The sequence below is a fragment of the Lepisma saccharinum genome, chromosome 7 (assembly GCF_977018435.1).
Source record: "Lepisma saccharinum chromosome 7, izLepSacc3.1, whole genome shotgun sequence".
Taxonomy (NCBI): Eukaryota; Metazoa; Arthropoda; class Insecta; order Zygentoma; family Lepismatidae; genus Lepisma; species Lepisma saccharinum.
In genome coordinates this window covers 20,044,439-20,065,974 of record NC_139235.1, presented here as the reverse complement: position 1 = coordinate 20,065,974, position 21,536 = coordinate 20,044,439, and the positions used below count along the sequence as shown (strand labels likewise).

At 36.2% G+C, this 21,536-nt stretch overlaps 1 protein-coding gene across 1 annotated transcript in view; it reads right to left on the bottom strand.

The window, feature by feature from the left end:
- Nucleotides 1-19,303, bottom strand: part of Patsas (palmitoyltransferase Patsas) — a 47,256-nt gene extending 27,953 nt beyond the window's left edge. The window contains exons 1-5 of the mRNA XM_083125061.1: nucleotides 18,763-19,303; nucleotides 17,652-17,892; nucleotides 11,025-11,190; nucleotides 4,583-4,716; nucleotides 1,906-2,051 (exon numbers count right to left, since the gene is read on the bottom strand). Coding sequence (XP_082981187.1) covers nucleotides 1,906-2,051; nucleotides 4,583-4,716; nucleotides 11,025-11,190; nucleotides 17,652-17,892; nucleotides 18,763-18,890 — 815 coding nt within the window. The 5' untranslated portion in view covers nucleotides 18,891-19,303. The remainder of the gene's footprint in view (nucleotides 1-1,905; nucleotides 2,052-4,582; nucleotides 4,717-11,024; nucleotides 11,191-17,651; nucleotides 17,893-18,762) is intronic.
- Between the last annotated feature and the right edge of the window lie 2,233 nt (nucleotides 19,304-21,536).

Sequence of the window (21,536 nt, the reverse complement as noted above, 5' to 3'; positions counted from 1 at the left end):
ATCAAATACTCTGCACTTGTTAAGCAAAAATAAAAAGTATTTTGAGAAAATCTGTAACCTTACTATTCATGTAATTACGCAAAGCGCTGGGCGCTGTTTAAGATAACTTCACCTCTTCCAGTATAATTCTTGCGTAGCAGATTTATTATATATATATATTTTTTTTTGGCAAAGGGTCACAAAAAAGGGGAGTTGTATTTTTGGTTGCTCATATACACGTCAGTTCGTCGGGAGTGGGGACTAGACGAGCCCGCTATAAAACTCCGGACCAGCTGGCGGTATATGAAAGATCTTGGAGCGACGCACTATTTAATACCAAAAAAAAGTAAAACTGGGATTAGTAGTTTTGACTTGTGCCCATTTTGATTTGTCAGATCCTTTTGGTTTTCTCCCTACAGCACCGCAGCCACCCGTGGTTGAGAAACTTAATATATATATATATATATATATATATATATATATATATATATATATATATATATATATATATATATATATATATATATATATATATATATATATATATATATATATATTGTAAGTATTTTCTTTTGTGGAGGGTGTGTTATTTATTTATTTTACAGGGAGATAGCCAGGGAAAAAAAGCACGTACTTCCAAAATAAATAATGGGTTGTGACGGATTGTTCCAAAAAACATCGAAATTGAGCAAGACGTCACAACGTGTCCTTGAACCCATAGCTAGGTCAGTCTGTTCAGGAGGCAATGTTGGCAATTTGGAGGATTAGAATGACTTTTCAATCATTTACGCATGTAGATGTGCATAATTGGATGAATGTGTACAAGTGTGAGCCAGTCTATGAAGTACACTGCTTTTATAAAATATACAGTGGAACCTTGATTTTACAAGATGAAAACTTAAAATGCAGGAAAATATGAAATCTGAGACAAATTTTATAACATTTTTCTGTACTGGGACCATGAAAACTGAATGTATATTAAGGGAAAATGTAACATTCAGAAACTTCCATTTCAGATGCCACTGTTCAAATTTTGCATTACAAGCACAAAATATCTGTACTCTTGACACTGTACCCTCTCGAGAAAGAAAAATATTTTGATATGTTTTATGATGTTGTTTATGAACATTTTCAGTTTTTAGTTCGTGGATATTTTGTTATTGTAAGAAAAGTATTACCTTAGCGTGAAGCAGACCAGTCCGAATGCTTCACGCAAGTGAATATAGCACTGAACATGACATTCTACAACAGCAGCAGACCATGTTTCCTACCATTTCATAAATGTTATAAAATAAAGTAAATCAAACATGAAGGACGGAAAACTTATGAAACCAAAATAGAAGTGAAATTGATGTTAGGAGTGTTAGATTTATTGGTGTTTATAATTTCACATCGTTAGGTTAGGACTATTTGGTTTGGCGCTGATAGCAATTTTCGATGTTTTTGTTAAGTTAGAAGTGCTAAGTTTCATGGTGTTAGCTTTTGCATGTGTTTTTTCACTATTTGAGTGTACATACAACCGGTTTTCACTAATAAAAAGTGGTGAAAGTACTCTGAGATGGCAGGTTTTTTACTTACACAAGCCATACCTTGGGATCAAATATCTCTGCCATTTGCAGCTTCCACATGCTGGAAACAATTTTATATTACATAAAACATCCAAATCTGTAGATTAAAGAAAATCGAACATAATTATCGAGGGGTACAGTGGGTCAACGGCCTCCAAAATAGCTTTCTATATATGCTACATTTCAAATCACACAATTCCTTTTTTACACCTAATTTTCTCATTTTGTAATGAAGATCTGAATGAGAAAGCATGTAATCCCTTGAAACAAAACAAAAAATATAATCATTGTGTTTCTAAAAAAAGTTATAAAACATTGTACTAAAAATGGCCAACACCAACACACAGGAAATATTTACCAAATTTCCGAAATAGGAGGCACCCATCGAGCTCTACGCTTCTGCTCCCGAATAAGCACCTGCACAATGTCATGGTGGCGATGACTCTTTGCCAGCATCAACGGTGTTTTCTCATTTTTATCCCTCGGTTCCAACTCTATTTTACTCTGAAAAATACAGATAAAGTTGGTTAAAAATTGAAATATGTGACCCAACTTCCATGATATTATCCTTAGGCCTCATGCACACTGACTGTGGTGCCTTGGGCAACCAGGGTAGGGTGCACGAGGTCATAAGGTTCTGATGGTCCTGTTTCCACAACAAGTGTTTGAGTTTGAACAACACGATGGAAACTCTATATTCTGAAAAATCAGGTCTTCACATGAACTGTGTTTGCTGTTTGATGCCATAATAGTTTCGTATGGCGATGTTCAATTGTTTTATGGATTCATTGTCAATGTTGGAGTTTGTCGAGATGAAAACTGATTAAATTGTTCATTTATATAAAAATGGACCTGCATGATATGATTTATTATTAGCATGCTTGGAAATTTAACAAGTTGGGATAAAAGCGTGTTATGTCCAGTTCCCGAAAAGTAAAGTTTGTGATTAATATGTGCATAAATCTTAGGTACTGTCAATGCAATTAGATCCCAATCTAATACTTGCCTTCATATAAGTCCAGCAGATATATATAACCTTTCATTTTACAACTATGATAAACAAGTATATTGTGATTATTTACTTTTGGTAGCCTATTGATAAGACTTTCAAGAAAGGGTTCAGGTTAACAAACATAATAAAGGCAAACCATTCCATTCATATATCAATGTGAAAGGTAACTTTAGTCAAACCATACAGGTCAAGGTAAATTAAGCCCACGGAACTACAGTCTCATGACACAGTAACAATGTTTTCTACAACAAATATTTACACAACATGTGCAATCACAATGAATTAATAGACAAAATAAGTTGGCCAAGTGACTTAAAACAATCCATATGAGGGTTCTTTTAAATACACTACGAGAACTATACAGTGTGTCCAGATTGTAACAGTCAGTTTTTAAGTAGTTATTACATTTTAACAAACCAAGCTTTTTCTTAACAAAAAAGGTAAAGGTAAAGTGTTCCCCTGTGCATAGCACCATGCCATGAAGGCGTATAGGGGGTGTGGGGGTAACGCCCCACACTTTCTTGATCCGGTCGTGAGTGGGGGTGATGTGATCAGCATCACGCCCCTGACCGCCTTTACCCCTCAGGGTTTCCCCCAGGTACCCATGTTATTCGACGCTGGGTAGCATTTCAAAAGCAATAGTACATTTGTGAGTTTGGTTCAGTAAATTTTCATACATGTACAACTTGGGGTGGTGGCGATAGTGTCGCTCAAACAAAAATGGCGTCAGTACAGGAAAACCACCCATACCATACTGAAGTCAATACCAGAGGCAAGCAGGAAGATAGGAATTCGAAGGTCCACTGTTCACGAAGTTGTGCACAAAATGTTACATTTGCACGCATACAAGGCACAGTTGTTGCACGAAATTAAGCCAGATGACAAGCCAAAGCTGAAAAGACATTCATTTGCCATTGACATTCTGCAGAAGACCGATGTTACCCCTCTCAACTTCTTTCTTTGGGGGAACATCAAAGACATGGTGTATTCTGGCCAAAAGATCGTATTCGGAATGCTCTTGCTCCTGTAACCCCGCAGATGCTACAGAGGGAGACTGAATACGAGCTGAACATTCTCTGTGCAATAAAGGGAGCTCATGTAGAGTTTTACACTGAGTTGTAATAGCTTCCAATAAAACTTGGTGAATTTGCTTCAAAATGTGTATTTTTGTTTCTAACTACTCCTGACCATATTAAGCAGGTCTGGATATTTATGTTTGTATTGCATGTTCAATTTTACAAGCTCTGTAAACATCTGCCAAAGTATATATTTAATAACATACAATATATTTCTCTTCTCACATACACAGTTTGAGTTTTTTACTTCCCATTTTAAATTTACTTAATTTTGAAATTTTGAAGTGACATCTTACCGGTTGCGGGTGGCAGCCATTACTTTGCTGCACATGGGTTTACTCTGCCTTTACTTGCCGATCTCGGATGATAAAGTTGACCCTCCTTTTACCTCCAGCTTACCAGGCAATTCTGTTGGTGCAACTGAAAATCAGCTGATTCGTGGGTTAACTCTGAGCTTACTCTTACTCACGAGTAAATCGACGTTGGTGCAAACGGGCATAAGAGTTTCATGGTAATGTAAGCCTAACTTCTTTCACAGATATCTAGACAATAGCAAAACCACGATATTTTGATTGCTTTCGTTCATTTACTTTCACTTTTATGCCACTTTTGGGATGAGTGATGATATGATGAAATTGATGAAGGGACACTCACAAAGAACACCATGCCGGGATTCAAACCTAGGACCCTTGAATCGCAGAGTGCTGTGATAACCACTCAGCAACGAAGGATGGTGAAACTACAATGTTCTAGAATGAATTCTAAACAGGTGTAATCCTTCATAATTTGGGATTTCAAAAAGAAGAGTAATTTTAAAAAAGTTCTGGTGCAGGCCAAATGACAAGCACAGCCTTAACGTGGTTTTCACTCACATAAACATTGCAATTATTAATACACACCAATACCTTCATATGATTGCATATAACAGGTAGTATTCAACAACAAACCTTCTCACATAAAATCCTTACACACGTCACATTTCCAGATAAGCAGGCAAGGTGAAGAGGTGTTGAACCAAAGTTATCTGGCTTTTGCAAATCAACTCCGGAATACATCAACAGCTTTATCAACTCGGGGTGGCCTGCAATGTAAAAAGTTGGGAAAAAAATCAGACTGCAGCCTATGCATATTTGCTAATGTGATTAATTTGTACAATACATGCACAACAAGTTTATATTTAATACGGAAAGACTGAGTTTTAAACGACACATTCACGGTTATTGTTAGTGAAATTTTGCAAGAAAATTGCACATGTCCGTCACTTCAGTTTACAGAATAATTACTGAAAAAGGTAAGTCACTGTCATATGGGTTCCTCATCATCTATCTGAAGAGCAGAAAGCAAATCTCAAGAGAATTGCAGAAGAACTGCTTCAGCACTACCAAACAGAAGGAGAGCAGCTTCTGAACAAGATTGTTCTCAAAGATGAAACGTGAATATGAGATTTTGAGTCAGAACATCCAGAGTTTCCTTGTCAAAATTTTTTTTGCCACCAACACAATTGAAGCTGAAACTGATTACAATCATTGCTAATGACAAAAGTGGAGTCATGCCAACAAATAGAGTACCACAGGGAATGTCTGTAACAGGCTCATGCATACCGGAGTTACTACAATATGTTTTGCACCCGAAGATTAATCTGATGTGCTCATAGTTGGCATCCTCATTTTGCACGACAATGCAAAACCACATGTTGCCGATACAATACGACAAATTGTACGCAAATACAGATGGGAAATACTTCTCCACTCTCCTTACAGTCCTGATATGAGCCCACCAGATTTTGATTTGTGCTCTAAAGTGAAGTAACCATTCTGTGGGAAACATTGCGGAACAATTGAAGAAGCTTCTGATGAGGTGACTTGGATAATCACAGCTCAACAATGAAGTAAGGTGTCCTGGAAGGTAGATTAATTTAATCAGGTGATATTTTTTTAAAAAAAAATCACTGATTTAAATCACTTTAACAAAATAATTTATAGAATAATGTACATAAGGATTCTGTAGATATCAGAATCACTTTTGGTGAAAGCACATTAATCTTGTAATCATTAAATGGTGTTATTAGGCCCTAAGAAAGGACACACATTATATGTACAGATCAGACACGTATCTAGAAATATGTTTCGGGGCAAAGGGGGGGGGGGGGGACAAGTGTCTCAGGAATCATAATAATAATGTTTAAATTAAAACAATTATATTAAATCAAATTAATACAAATTACAAAACATAAATTGATACTCCCTCTGTCCCATAATTATAGTCCGGTATGTCAAAATGGTAACGTTTTATTTATGTTCTTTTGGATACTTGATCGGCCAATTTGTACTGATCCTCGAGTAATAACGTTGTATGACTCATTCCCGTGTTTCATTTTCTTCTTCTGTATACACAAGTGTCACAGCTTGAATATCGGACAAGTATCTTGTGACAACAAACAAAAGTGTACCGGACAATAATTATGGGACAGAGGGAGTATTATATTATTATCACACGATTAGGTAAAAAGACTAACTATAAAAATATAGATATAACAGCGCACATTCATTACGTAGCTTACCTTTAGTTAAGATCGGAATAATTTACATTGAAGCAAGTGCTCTGGCAATGAAATTAATGTCAAATAGATGAATAATTGAATATTTATCAAATATCAAAAATGATGCCAAATGGAAATCAATAAATAGATTATCAAAAATATTCAAATCTATCTCCAGTGCGTGACGCTACTTAGTTTCAATTAAATTAAAAATACATGTAGTTGGAGAAAACTAAGTGTCTGATTAAAAAAAAAAGTTCAGAGGAAATTAATAACCATCGATTATGCAACAAATGTTAATATTTTCATTACTTAATTTTAGTACTTGGTAAGTCTTTCGGGGGGTTTGGACCCCTGGACCCCTCCTAAATACGTCCTTCCTGTCCCTCAAAGCCGTATGATCCTAATATAATCCTTGTCTTCCAATAAGTTCAGAGGAAATTATACAACAACGGCTAAACGAATATATTTTTCATTATTTAATTTCAGTACTTGATAAATCTTTCAGGGGGGTCTAGACCCCCTGCCACCCCTAAATATGTTCTTGGTACTGATGTGGTGCTCTGACGAAAGGAAATGTAATATGTAAACTGTAAACACACTTAAATTTATCTTTATTTAAAATTCAATAATCTTTATAGGCAAAAATAGCTAGCATTTTCTGTAGAATAATATACAAAATACTAATCATGTCAAACCGTAAATATTGTGATGATCACTAAACTGTAAATAAACATGCTGATAATTTGCATATTATCATTTTAAAAAAATGTCCAAATTCAGCTACAAAGACTACAAAAATATTTAAGTTACAATTATAGAGTACAACCAGAATTATTTTCCTGTAGTTTACGGTTATTACAAGCATAAGAAAACAGTTTTTTCTTTGTGACGTTTCAGGAGAACACACGCTCCTTTCATCAGACATTTATTTTCATTTTGACTAAAGATACAGTTATAACAATGGTTAGTAATTTTTAAACAAAAATAATCCGTTATATAATGGATGTTGTCAATGTTACATTGTTGTAATATAGCAACTTAACTGTGAAAAAAGCAGTCTATTTTATTTTTATTTTAGAATTTTTTAAATTATGAATCCCAAATATCATCAGGTAATTCAAATTCATCATTGTTTTCACAAAGTCTCTTGATGTTTTCTGTTACATTAAATTTTAAAGATGGTGGCTTACTCCATTTGTGAAAAAGAAAACTCCACACTGGATCTATGTTACCATTTTCATTATTTAATTTATTCCAGTGTTCTTCTGCAATGAACGAGGCTTCCCAGACATTCAACTCTGTGTTTCCCGTTAATCTTTTTAGAACCCTTCTCTTTTTAATCAAATGCTTCTCTTCGATGATATGAGTTGACAAACCTGTTCTTGGGTTTAGATTTATAATGTCCAAATCATGTTCGTGCCATCTTATTGCCATTTTCCTTGCTGTTTGTCCCACATAATCTTTTGAACATGAACAACTTATATTATATATTCCTGTGGTTTCCACATCTGGTAGCGAGTTTCTCATTTTGAATTCATTAAATGTACATTCCAAACTTCTTGGTGCTTTAAAAACAATTTTGAAATTAAAACTTTTAAAAATTTTTGCAATTTTATGTGAGAATCCCTTGTGGAATGGAATGCACACAAATTTCTTTTCAACAGATTTTTCATCTTTGTCTGTATTTCTCTTTTCCTTTAGTTTTCTTGCAACTTGTTTTTTGATTTGGTTTATTCTGTTAGTGTGAAAGCCATTTTCTTTTGCTATATTAAAGAGCCTTTCTTCTTCATTTTTGATATCCTCATTATTAGAACATAGTCTTTGTGCTCTCAGGAAAAAATTTAAAAATATGTTATCCATTGTTATACGCGAATGTTCTGATTTGGCATGGATGTATTTTTCCCCCGCTAATTTTTTTCTATGGACTGATGTTTGAATTGTTGAGTCAGTTGTCTTAATTTGCAGATCAAGGAAAGAAATTACATTGTTATTCATGGGTTCGCAAGTGAATTTTATGCGACGATGTGATTCATTTAACGATTTAAATACGTCCATGATGGTGTTCTCATTTTTAGCAATAATTAGCACATCATCTACATATCTGATGTAGAGTTTGATATCCGCACCTATCGCATTAACAATTGGAGATTCTATGTAATGAAGGAAAATGCTGGAGATGATTCCGGATACTGGGTTTCCCATTGATAGACCATTATTTTGCTGATAGATTTTGCCATCAAATATAAAATAATTGTAATTTGCACATACAGTAAACCATCGAACCATTTCCCATGATTCTACTGGGTTAACCTTCATCTCAATAAGCCATCTGTGTAATGCATCTGTGGCACCTTCTATTGGGACACTAGGATATAAATTTTCAACATCAAAACTTGCAATACGATACTCACTATTCCAAACAATATTTTTTAGTTTCTCTTTGACTTCATATGCATTTTTAACACTGAATGGTGTTTGTTGTTTAATTATAGCAAGTCTTTCAACTAAATATTTGGATAGTTTGTATGCAGGATGTGTGAAAGTTGCAATGATGGGTCGTATTGGAGTTCCCGGTTTGTGAGTTTTTGGTAGTCCAAAGGCAATCGGCAGGGTTGAATTTTTGACAATGAGTTTTTTCTTCATCAAACACAGAGTTGAATGTCTGGGAAGCCTCGTTCATTGCAGAAGAACACTGGAATAAATTAAATAATGAAAATGGTAACATAGATCCAGTGTGGAGTTTTCTTTTTCACAAATGGAGTAAGCCACCATCTTTAAAATTTAATGTAACAGAAAACATCAAGAGACTTTGTGAAAACAATGATGAATTTGAATTACCTGATGATATTTGGGATTCATAATTTAAAAAATTCTAAAATAAAAATAAAATAGACTGCTTTTTTCACAGTTAAGTTGCTATATTACAACAATGTAACATTGACAACATCCATTATATAACGGATTATTTTTGTTTAAAAATTACTAACCATTGTTATAACTGTATCTTTAGTCAAAATGAAAATAAATGTCTGATGAAAGGAGCGTGTGTTCTCCTGAAACGTCACAAAGAAAAAACTGTTTTCTTATGCTTGTAATAACCGTAAACTACAGGAAAATAATTCTATCATGCAAGCAATGCGTACATACAAGAAAAACAACCAGAATGTTTTATTTTCACTGAAAGAAAAGTTACTGAAATTATTATAGTTTCATTAACACACTCATCAAACATTTCCATTGTAGGTTCATGTTAGTATATATTTTTTATTTGGTTTAATCAAACTGTTCAAATATTGTACATGGCCCTTTAACAGAAAAAGCCTGTCTATAAAAAAAACGGAACGATTTTACAATACCGGACACTTCCCCAATTTCGTTCATATTTCACATACTCAATAATTTAGGGCTCCTAATCACGAATCTGCAGTTAAAATTTGGCGCTCACGTGTGTAACTTGCAAAATAAGGGGGTCCGTGATCGCAACCAACAATGCACGATTCCTCATTATTTATCGCAAGATTTTGAGTTTCGAATACTTAAAGAATGAAATATATATTCCTGACATTAATACGATCCCAAATTTTAACTATGTTTGCCTAACCTAACCTTACTGTGCATGGTTCGTGGGGCTATCTGTGAATGGTTTGTGGGGCTACGCGTGCATGGTTCATGGGGCTACCCGTGCATCATTCGAGGGCTTTAAGGCTAATTGCGACCAGGCACCATATATATGAAGGGCCAGGGGGAAAAACGATGAATGTCGATTTTTCGCCCATTTTGAGATCGCAACGCCATCTGATAGTTCAGAAGCTGTACTATAAGAATGAGAACGGCCTTGGTTGGGAAACGATGAGAAGTGCCTGAAAAACGCATTATTATTTTGGCATATATTAACGTTCTTATGGAAAGAAATACTTTGTTTTTCATTTCCTGGCAAATTGTCTCGAATGAACATTCATCGTTTTTCCCCCTGGCCCTTCATATATATATCTATATATATAAAAGTCAGTTTCGTAGCACTTGAGCGACAAATTTTAACCACAGAATCGTGATCAAGTGTCCTAAATTAGTGAGTATGCGAAATATTATTAACATTTACCCAACCGAAACTGACTAACAAATGGCTTTTTCAAAACAAAACTTACGAAAAATGGACATTAATTCCTCCCTTCAAAGATGCCATCTTCCTCACATGAACAACTGAATGCTCCCTACACCGACAACGTAACAAATTGCGAATGTCAGTTGTTCATATGAGAAAACATGATTTCCAATCGTTGTTTATGTCTCGAGAATCATCATGGTAATTCACAATGTTATTTTACAACTTCTACAAGTTAATTTACATTTTCTACACGAAACCACCAAATCTTAACTGCAGATATGTCACCAGGACTCCAACATTAGTGAGTATTAGAATTATTAACAAAATTATGCCTTTCTTTTTGTATTCTAAAATCACAACCTTCTACAAGTTATTTTGAAAGTTCCACACATGAGCACCAAATTTTAACTGCAGATTCGTGATTAGGAGCCCTAAATTATTGATTATGCGAAATATGAACGAAATTGGGGAAGTGTCCGGTATTGTAAAATCATACCAAAAAAACATATATCTATATTGGTGGTGCCATATTCCATACAAGCAATTTTAAATGTGTTATTTTTTAAATAAATGATTTATATAAAAAAATCAGATTTAAATAAAAAAATAACAAAAATTATCCACCCTTGTGTCCTGGCCGGAATACAAAACTTTCAATTTAATCTTACAGTGTGCAAAACTTTTGAACTGTCCTTGGTATTAAATATAACTCAATGTGGAAGGTATATTATTTTCTTCTTACCTTTATAAGCAGCCCAGTGCAGAGCAGTGTCCCCATTGATGTCCGTGAGATGATTGAGAGCTCCCATACCCAACAGAAAGGCTGCTGTTGCTGTTCGACCAAACATGCATGCTGTCATAAGTGGAGTCAGGCCTTTGAAGTCTGCTGCATTCACTGCTACACCAGCCTGCGAAAGAAAATCAGTCTTACTACAAGTTCTGAATTGACCTAATCTTGTGCATGAAAGTTTTGAGTTTGAGTTGGTGTTTTAAGTCCACTTTATGCACAGTAAGGTTAATCGGGACTGGACCTACAGTTTAAAGTGGGATCCGAACCACTTGTGCCTCAACCAGGTATCGAACCCGAGACCCCTTGATTAATTGTGCATGAAAGTTTCTGAAAGTTTGTTTTATGCTCATACAGACTAATCGGGACTGAACCTACAGCTTAAAGTGAGATCCAAACCCAGGACTCCTTGACTACAACATTTTGGAGGAACCATGATTGATTTGTTTTGGGATATGCACATTAATTGTAGAGTAACAACAAATATCAAACTAACTGTGCAGTCTGGTCATCACAAGATGATGTGATGGTGATCCGAAACCCAAGAATACACAAAAGATTTCACTCTGAGCAAGTTTATGAACAAATTCATCATGCAACATTAGATTACATGAACTTTAAAAATAATATCCTTACTGCTGAGAGTTTGTGGTAAGTTGGTCTGCGATTAAATTTTCCACAAATAGGTTTGTAATTTCACATCACAATTGCTAATTAGTTGCATAAAAATAAACTTACGTTATTGCTTCATTAGTACCACGAAAGAGCAATTATTAAAAAAAAACTGAACTTGCAAATGAATCTAAAAAGCACAGATGAAGAATGAAGAATAACTAATAACTTAATGTATTATGCTTGACCCAGAAATCGATAAATGCCTTAAGGCCATCCACTTGAAAGAAAGAGAAGGCATTGGAACCAAATTTAGAGGCTGAAGTCTTGCAACCTCTCAGCAGATGTCATAACTAAACTTATAAAATTTCTAACATGAAAATCAGGACTATCTGAGCAAGTGAGAATGGTGAGGGTTTTATAACCACACCAGCTCAGGGCAAGTTCGAGTGAACTGAAAAGATTTGAATGGTCTGGGACAGTGGTTCTCCAACTTTTATCTCACTGTACCCTTTAGTCACAACTAAACCTCTATCCCCATAGGTTTTCTCAGAATAGTGGGTTTTGGGGGATTTTCTTTGGCTGTCAGATTGGTGGGGCATTTTAGATATGTTGGAGGCGTGTATCTGCAATAAAGCAAAATGGCATTCGGGCTGTATGTGGAAAGATGGTTAACAAATAAACATTAGAATCCTAAGTTATTATTTTATTGGGTGTTCCTACATTTACAATCTTTATGATTAATTATAAGAATAAAAATGTGTAATACATGTGTGCTAAGATGTATATAAAAACTAACTTTTCACATATTTTTTCAGAGTTATTGAAAAAAAAGTAAAAGTTTGTAAACAATTTTGGAGTTTTTATTGTAAATCCTCAGGGTTTCTAGTGAGAAGGATGTGCCTGACACAGTTTCTTGATGCCTGACTGTTCAATTGAAGCTTTCAAGCAGAGATTCAGCTCCAAATTTAGTCCATTATCAATATTTTCAATTAAGAACATTATATTCTTTGTTAAGTGTAATATTATAAGCGTAAAGATAAGTGTTTCCCTGTTGAGTGTTAAAGCTAAGAAGTGTGAAACCATGAAGCCTGCTCTACACAAATGCAGCAGAAATGATGTTGTGTGGGTATTCTCGACATTTCTCATCTGAACTGATCGGGTACCCCCTTCAAGTCCTTCATGTACCCCTGGGAGTATGCGTACCACAGTTTGAGAACCACTGGTCTAGGAAATCGTTCTATGGACTCTACAAAATGAAATTTTGTCATGTTTAACTCAAAGAAAGTATTTTCTAGGTGATATTTGGTTGAAAGTATAACTTATGATAATTATTGTCCTTACAAATCATAATCAATTATTTTTGAGTTTCTGGAGTACATGATGTATCCTAATATCTAACAATGAATGAAGTGAGTTTACAACAAGAAAAATCCCCTACCTCCTCATTTACACAGAAGCACAAATCCAAAGAATGGTAGATATGCTGTCAAAACGCGTATGTGAATGAAAATGTACACAAAATGCAGCAAGTATTAGGAACACACATGTGTATTGCCAAGTGTCAAGATACAGTATGTAACATTGTTATTCGTACACATAGAATTTCCGAGGAAAAAATGTCATATGTACTAGTAAATATAATCATTTTCATATGTACCTGGAAATTAATGTTAATGAAGGTTTCACCAACAAATGTCAACAAAAATGTATGTTCAAAGTGTATAAACAGAGCATATAATTTGTGTGAAAAGAGAAAAACACACTGTTTCATGCAACATTTTTATTCGTACAGGCAAGAGTTTCAATCTTCCTCGCATACAGCACCACCCCTATTCGGGCGATTTCGTGCAGTTTGCAACTTCGTAACAAGTTTGAACATGGAGGCACGCTCCCCGTCAAGCGGAATGCTGGCATAGGTATTGTTGTAGGCTTATCGTTTATCTATCAGCGTGTTCGAAATGGGCAAGGTGAAGGAACTTAGTTCTGATCTGAAGGATGTTATTATAAATTTGTCCCTTAGAGGTTATTCATTAAGAAAAATTGTACAAACAGTCAATAAATCAAACTCCACAGTTCAATACATAGTAAACAAATTTAGAGAGGAAGGTTCAACACAGAATGTGCCGAGAAAACCAAAAGAGAGACGGTTGAATAAATGTGATGAACGCTTTATTTTAAAAAGAGTGCGAGAAGACCCCGGACTAAGTGTTCCTCAGTTATGACCGTTAGTAGAAAATGTTGCTGGCAAGATAATATCCAACCAAACTGTCCGACTGCCTTGTGGAAGCATGGATATCATGGCAGAATATCACAAAAGAGGCCGTATGTAAATAAGGAGAATCGCAGGAATAGACTTTCATTCGCAAAAGAGCACATCCACAAGGACCAGGAATTTTTGGATAGTGTCATATGATCAGACGAGTCCAAGATTAATATATACGGGTCAGATGGGATAAATAGGGTCTGGAGAAAATCAAATAAAGAGAATGGTCACATTAACACAGTTCCAACAGTTAAATACGGTGGTGGGTCATTAATGATTTTGGGCTGTATGTCGTCCAAAGGAGTTGCTACCATCCAGTTTATTGATGGTATTATGGATGCATATGTCTATTTGGACATATTGAAGAACAATGTAAAGCAGAGTGCCCAAAAAATGGACATGCCGCCTATCTACCGATTCCAACAAGACAATGACAGTAAGCATAAGGTGAGAGTTAACATGAATTGGCTAATATGGAATGTGCCCAAACTACTACAAACACCAGCTCAAAGTCCAGACTTAAATCCCATTGAGCATTTATGGGCTCAAGAGTTGACAACTGTTGTGCAAGCCGAGTGGAATAAAATAAGCTCTGAAACATGTCAGATACTGGTTAATCCTATGAAGAACAGGTGTCAAGCAGTAATTAAAGCCAAAGGATATGCATCAAAGTATCAGAACTGTCAGTCAATTTGCTCTGAATATACTTTTTTCTTTTATATTATTAAGTGTACAAATAGAAAAGTTGTACAAAAAATGGCATATTTCTCTTTCAGTTTCATTTTATTTATTATTGTCATTGGTTATACAGAATTTGGGTAAGATTTTATGTTCCTAATGATATTAGTTATTGAATTGTAAAGAAACAATTTCAAAAGAGTTTATTTCCTTTCAGATATTAAAGCATTTTCTTTGAAAATCCGTGTGTAAGAATAAGAATGTTACATACTGTACTAAAAGTAAAATTGTCATTCACCATACCTATTCATTTAGTGGTGCTGGTGACCCTGCGTACAACCGAGAGAAAGTTGAAAATTATGAGTGGGTTGTGAAGATTGTGTTCCATATGAATGCTTGTCATTGTTTTTAGCTCGCATATAAGCATTATAGAGGCTGTTCAGTGTATATTTGACCAAATGTGATTCCTTCCCCCTGCACTCAGAATGAACTCGCCCAACCTTGGTCGGGCATGTTTGTCAGTGTAGTGTGTGAGCTGTAAAAGAGTGGTTGTGTTTTCTCACTGGGCCAAAAATCCTGCCCAAACTGAGTCGCTTTTGGAAGGAGTACGTTGTATAACTTTTCCAAGTGTGTGCGTTTTCTAGCTTGGCCGAAAATGCTGCCAAAACTGAGTCGCTTTTGGGAAGATTATGTTGTAGCCCTTTATGACACAAAGTTCAGTGTGTCAATGATCAGGAAGTAGTGTAAGAGCAAGGATTGTGACATTAGTTTGACTTTATTCAAGAATGTGATCGGCAAGTATAAGGATTGCATGGCCCCATCGTTCGGTTCTCCAACAAAGGGGATGAGAACACGGCCGTGCACACAAGCCACCACCAGTATGCAGGCGAAACTTCACAGAATGGCCATGCAAGAGAATCCACCGACCCAAAGACAGATGGCGAATCATCTAAATATGTATTTGGAAACTGTTAACCGCACCTTGCACCTGCATACTGGTGGTGGCTTGTGTGCACGGCCATGTTCTCCATGTTGGAGAACCGAACGATGGGGCCATGCAATCCTTATACTTGCCGATCACATTCTTGAATAAAGTCAAACTAACGTCACAATCCTTGCTCTTACACTACTTCCTGATCATTGACACACTGAACTTTGTGTCATAAAGGGCTACAGCATAATCTTCCCAAAAGCGACTCAGTTTTGGCAGCATTTTCGGCCAAGCTAGAAAACGCACACACTTGGAAAAGTTATACAACATACTCCTCCCAAAAGCGACTCAGTTTGGGTGGGATTTTTGGCCCAGTGAGAAAACACAACCACTCTTTTACAGCTCACACACTACACTGACAAACATGCCCAACCAAGGTTGGAATATGTTAATATGTTTAGTTAATATACATAGTGGGAACTGCATATTTTCAAGGTATTCATATGCATAACATTTATGTTCTTGTTAGGTTAGGAGTGACAGGTTAGATGGTGATAGTAATTTTACGTTTTTTTTTTTAATTTGTAAATGTTTTTGTTTCTTTTTCTGCGCACGTGTAATGAAATTTCCTTCAGAAAGTGGTGAAAGTGAGCTGGACTTGTGGTGACCACATTTCAGGCCTAAGTTGAGGAATCGTAAAAAATCGAAATTGATAGAATTTTAAAAAAAGTGATTGAAATGACGTTTTTGTTAGGTCAGGAGTGTTGCGTTTCATGGTGATAGTAATTGTACATTATTTTTCGAATTGACACATATTTTCATGAATGTATAACTACAACTGTTTTAAAAAAAGGATGAAAGTGGTCCAGGATGTGAGGTACATACAATGGTCAAATTTCAGGGCTCAATATCTCCTTTATTTGTGGGTTCCGTGTTGAAACAACTTTAAGGCATTGTAAAACATTGGAATCTGTAGATTGAAGAAATAAAAGATTGAAATGTTCTATGCTCATTTTGTTTTATGTAATGTAAGATACAAGAATTGCAATAATACAAATAAGTATGTCACAACCTCTAAAAAAAATTAGGATATAAAAGAAAAACTGTGAGGACAATCATCAATTGTACACAGTATAGTCATGTAGCAAATTTGCATAATATAGAACAGGAGTATGTATATAAAAAAGTTAACCACATGGAAGATTGGTATAAATTTAGGTAAGAATTTACAATACTGGACCCTTCCGTAATTTCTATCCTACTTCTTATACTGACGAAATACGTAGTCACGATGCATTATCTGAGGTTAACATCTGGGGGTGATTTGTAGAAATTGTTCATTAACATGTAGAAGTTGTAAAATAACGTACTCAATTTTCGCAATCATTCTCCGTATACAAGCATGGGCACCATGTTTGTTGATATGAACAATTGACGTTCGCAAGCGTTCAATTGCAGGTTACGAAAATGGCGTCTTCCGTGAGGAAAGTTTGCCATTATAGTGCTACGAAAATAACATTTTTTGTCGGTCGGTGATCGCAATTGGACCACAAACCATTCTCGGATAGCCTCACGAACCATTCTCAGTAAGGTTAGGTTAGCTTAGGCAAACATTGGGGTCGTAGATCCATGAACGGGTAGGATAGCCCCACGAACAATTCACAGTAAGGTTAGGTTAGGCAAGCATAGTTAAAATTTGGGGTCGTATTAATATCAGGAATATATTAATGTCATTCTAAAACAATTACAGGGTTTCTTTTCCGATCATGGACCACTGAATTTAGTTTATTTTGCAATTTCTACACGTGACCCCCAAAATTTTAACTTCATATTCATGATTAGGAGGCCTCAATTAGTGAGTATGCGAAATATTACAAAAATCGGGGAGGGGGTCCGGTATTGTAGATTCACTCCTAAATTAAATATGTTGAACTTCTTTAACATGTTGCTTGTAGGATTGTGTTGGGTAAGGAAATTGACGATAAATAAACACAATTGAAAAAAAAAATGAGAAGCAGTAAGATAGCATTTAACTTGAACAAGAAATAAGATCTGATACACACAATATAAAACAAAACAAACACAAGTGACTTACTTGAAGCAGAACTTGAACAACTGCTACATGGCCCTTCCGACATGCCCAGTGAATAGGTCTTGGTCCCTGTGTTCCCAGACATGGAAGATCTACAGGAACTGACCTTTCGACCAGGTACCGCATCACCTCCACATTCCCATCCAAGGCTGCCCAGTGGGCTGGCGTGTAGCCCCATTGGTCACGGGCACTCAGTGATTCTACTCCTAGCTTCTCTACCAAAGACTCAATACCTACTAGCTCCCTGCAATGAAGAAAAGCTTATTAAAACAACTGAATAATTAAGTATGGTACACAGTCTGTCTTTGACATGATCAAAGTTTATGTAAAGCGACGCCCCATTATAGTTGGTCACAACGTTTGGACACAGATATCCCCACTCAAAAAATTTCTGTAAAATTTTCAAAGCCGGGAAACGTCTGTAACTTGTTTATTTTGTAATTGTTGACATTCGTACTTACCTATTATGCATTGCGAAAGATTGTTTAACAAGAGATTTAACTTTTTTAAAAGAAAATAATTTCTATTTTCGAGATGTCGAGTAATTAACGAGTGCTAATGGAACCTAACCTAACCTCGTAGGCATACCTCGTTCGTGGGGCTATCGTCAATGGTTTTTGGGGCTAATGTGGGGCTACCCGTGGATGGTTGACATATTAGCCCCAAAAACCATCCACGGCTAGCCCCACAAACCATTGACGTTAGCCCCAAAAACCATCCACGGGTAGTCCCAAAAATTCACGATAGACCCACGAACCATCATGGGGACGAGGTATGCCTACGAGGATAGGTTAGGCTTGTTAGGTTAGGTTCCATTAGCACCCACATACAAACATGAAGTAACGGTAAAATAACTTAACCGATGAGAGAGAACACTTGTACGACCTATCACAAGTCTACAGAAACTAAATTACGTAAGTACTTTCTCCTGTAAATTTGAAGAAATCAGTTTCCCGGCTTTGAAAATTTTACCAAAATTTCCACTTCCAGCGATGCATATAGTAGTGACGAAGTAGCAAAAGCATACATGAACACAGCTGACATTTCGAAATCGTGTGTGTACAAGACATGAATAATGAAAAATGTCCATCGAAAATTGAAGAATTTTACTTACCCAGTACGAACAACATCAAACACTGATTTACAATCATGTCCCATGTGGAATTCGGAACTCTCCGAGCAGCAGAGAATATTGCTGTCTTTTTCATCTTTGACAGTTGCAGCAGAATTATCTGCTACCATATTACAGGATTGCCCCGTTGTTTGCAACCCCCATACACTGCGGGCTGCACCCGGGCTTGGATACACCTTGCAGAGCGTTCTGTAGAATGAATTGTCACGCTTAGGAAATATATTTCTGTGAGTGCGAGAAGGAATTTCAAAATCCAGCACGGAAATATTTCCTTCCTATACGTACAGTTTAATAAATGCTCTGCAGTAATTTTTAACCTATTTTTAACAAGACACCTGCTCGCGTCGTCTGCTCATGCGCTCATAAAGCTAAACTACTCTCCTTCCGAACACCTTTCGACCTTGTTTTTAAAGGTGAATTACATAAAAATATCAGCGTTATTCATGTCTCAGAAAGAGTTTTCAAAGCTTAATTGCAGTATATAAAAATTTTAAACATATTCTTATGCTCGTCGATATTCAAAACCACATTATCTAAAAGGTTAACGGAGTTCGATATCTGTCAAAATTGTGTATTCGCAAGTTGATAGTAATGGTGAAGGATTCGCAAGTTGATAGTAATGGTGAAGGAAGATTTGTCTCCGGCATTTCAGAAGTTTAAACTAGCAAAAAGGGGGGGGGGGGAATGTTCATGTTCTAAGCTGGAAATCATTTGAAATGCTAGGCGTATTTCTCCTCCTCCCCTCTCTCCGCAGACACAACATATAATAAATTTGTTTTTGCCCAGACACGTAGCCAGGGAAGGGGAATCGGTGGGCTGACACCCCCTAATTCTACAAATGTTTAATTGGTTTACAAACGTCGTTTTCTATTATTGTTACGTAGCTGATGACGGACGAGCCCCCCACCAGAAATGAAATTCTGGCTACGGGCCTACTTTTGCCCCAAATACTGTCATCCGAAAGCAGTTTCTGCATAGTAATCAGAAGGACATAAATCTATGATAAATCACTGGAAGAGGTAATTATAAATATTAGATGTTACTTTAACGAATTGGAACAACCAGGATTCTATCTTGGACGAGGGAGGAGCAGAGGGGGATTTGCTGATAGGCTATCCTAGGCTCTTTTTTTTTTATCTCTCTCTCTCTCTCTTTGCAAAAAAAGGGGTAATTTCTCTCTCTCTCTCTCTCTCTCTCTCTCTCTTTCGAAAGAAAAAGAGAGAGAGAAGATTTCTTTCTTTCCTTCTCTTCTTCATTCTTCTTTCTTTCTTTTCTGTATTTCCTCCTCCCCGCGAGAGCCTAGGGGTCACAAGTCCAGGGGGGCTGCACATAGAAAATGCTGAAGGGGTAGAAGTGACGAAAAGACTATTAAAATTCCTTAATATTGTGATGCTAGCAAAATTAAACAACATGTCAAGTCCTTTTACTTGCTTATTTCATGTAAGAAAGTTGCTCTCTTCAAATCTTGACACTGGTCTGAGAATTTTTGTGAGTATTTTACCATCAAATGCCAATGAAGAGTGGTCACTCAGTGTTCTAAATAGAATTAAAACTGCCCTCAGAAATTCAGCATTGGAAAGTAGACTTTCTAGTTTGGAATTCTTTAGAGCAAATGCTGATATAATAATGATAATAATGTTGGCAAGGCTCAAAACAAGGATAGCTTAGGGGCCCAATTTTTGTAAATCCCCCCTCCCTGGTGAGGAGGCTTCATGCAGCCAAATATTTGGTGCATGATCTTTTGTGTCTTTCACTTTGTACAGTTTTTGAAAAAACAATTAGGTTCACAGACGTTCAAGAAATACTGTTGGAGAAATTGTTTAAATAATAGTGAAATCTCCTCTTTTGGAGTGGTGATTCAGCTCCAACAGCCATCCTTTTAGTTGTGCCAACTGAAGATTCAACAGAAAGTGACTTACATTTGCTTACTACTTCTAATATTAATAATGACTAATATATATTCCAGCAAACTCAGCATTTCAGTTTTACAAGTTGAACTGAAACACTATATTACTGCTACAAGGTCAATTGAAATGTACTGGAAAGAAATATAGTGACAATGGGACTCAATTCACTGATCACACACCACTCAATGAAAAGTCTATTCGAAGGACTTGACACCCTGAAGGTTGTTTCTATTTGGGCATGGAGGGGTCCCAGGTTCAATACCCGGTGGAGGCACAAGTGGTTTGTATCCCACTTTAGATAAAAACTGTAGGTCCAGTCCAGTGGCAGGAGTGTGACCTTTCCAACAGTGTACGCCTATCAAGATGAATGTTATTTCCCGTTCTGCTTATTTTTGGGCTGACATGTTTAGTGATTTATCCACACATCGACCCTCCCCCCCATTTTTTCAGAACACATCCCTGGAATTTTTCACCAAATTAAAAATTCTGGATAAATCTCTGGGATTGGTGTTTTCTTTGCTAGGCTGTGTATCTCCTACATTTCAACCGATAATTAAGTCAGTTTCATTCCTATCACAATGAGTAACGTAACGATAAAAAATATGCAAAGTTAGATAAAATGAATAATAATAATAATAATAAAGAAACGAAAACAGAAGGAACCAGAAAAGTGCAGAATACTTTTTACAACCGCATAACCAAGTATCAGCTTCGTACCCTGAATCATAAAATCGGCGCAATTTATTTTTCGTTTCTGTTACTATGCCTGCTACATCCACAAGTTTCTTCTTGGCAGCAAAATCCTTGCTGGATAACGGCGTCTGCACCAAGTTCTCCACCCCACCGCAC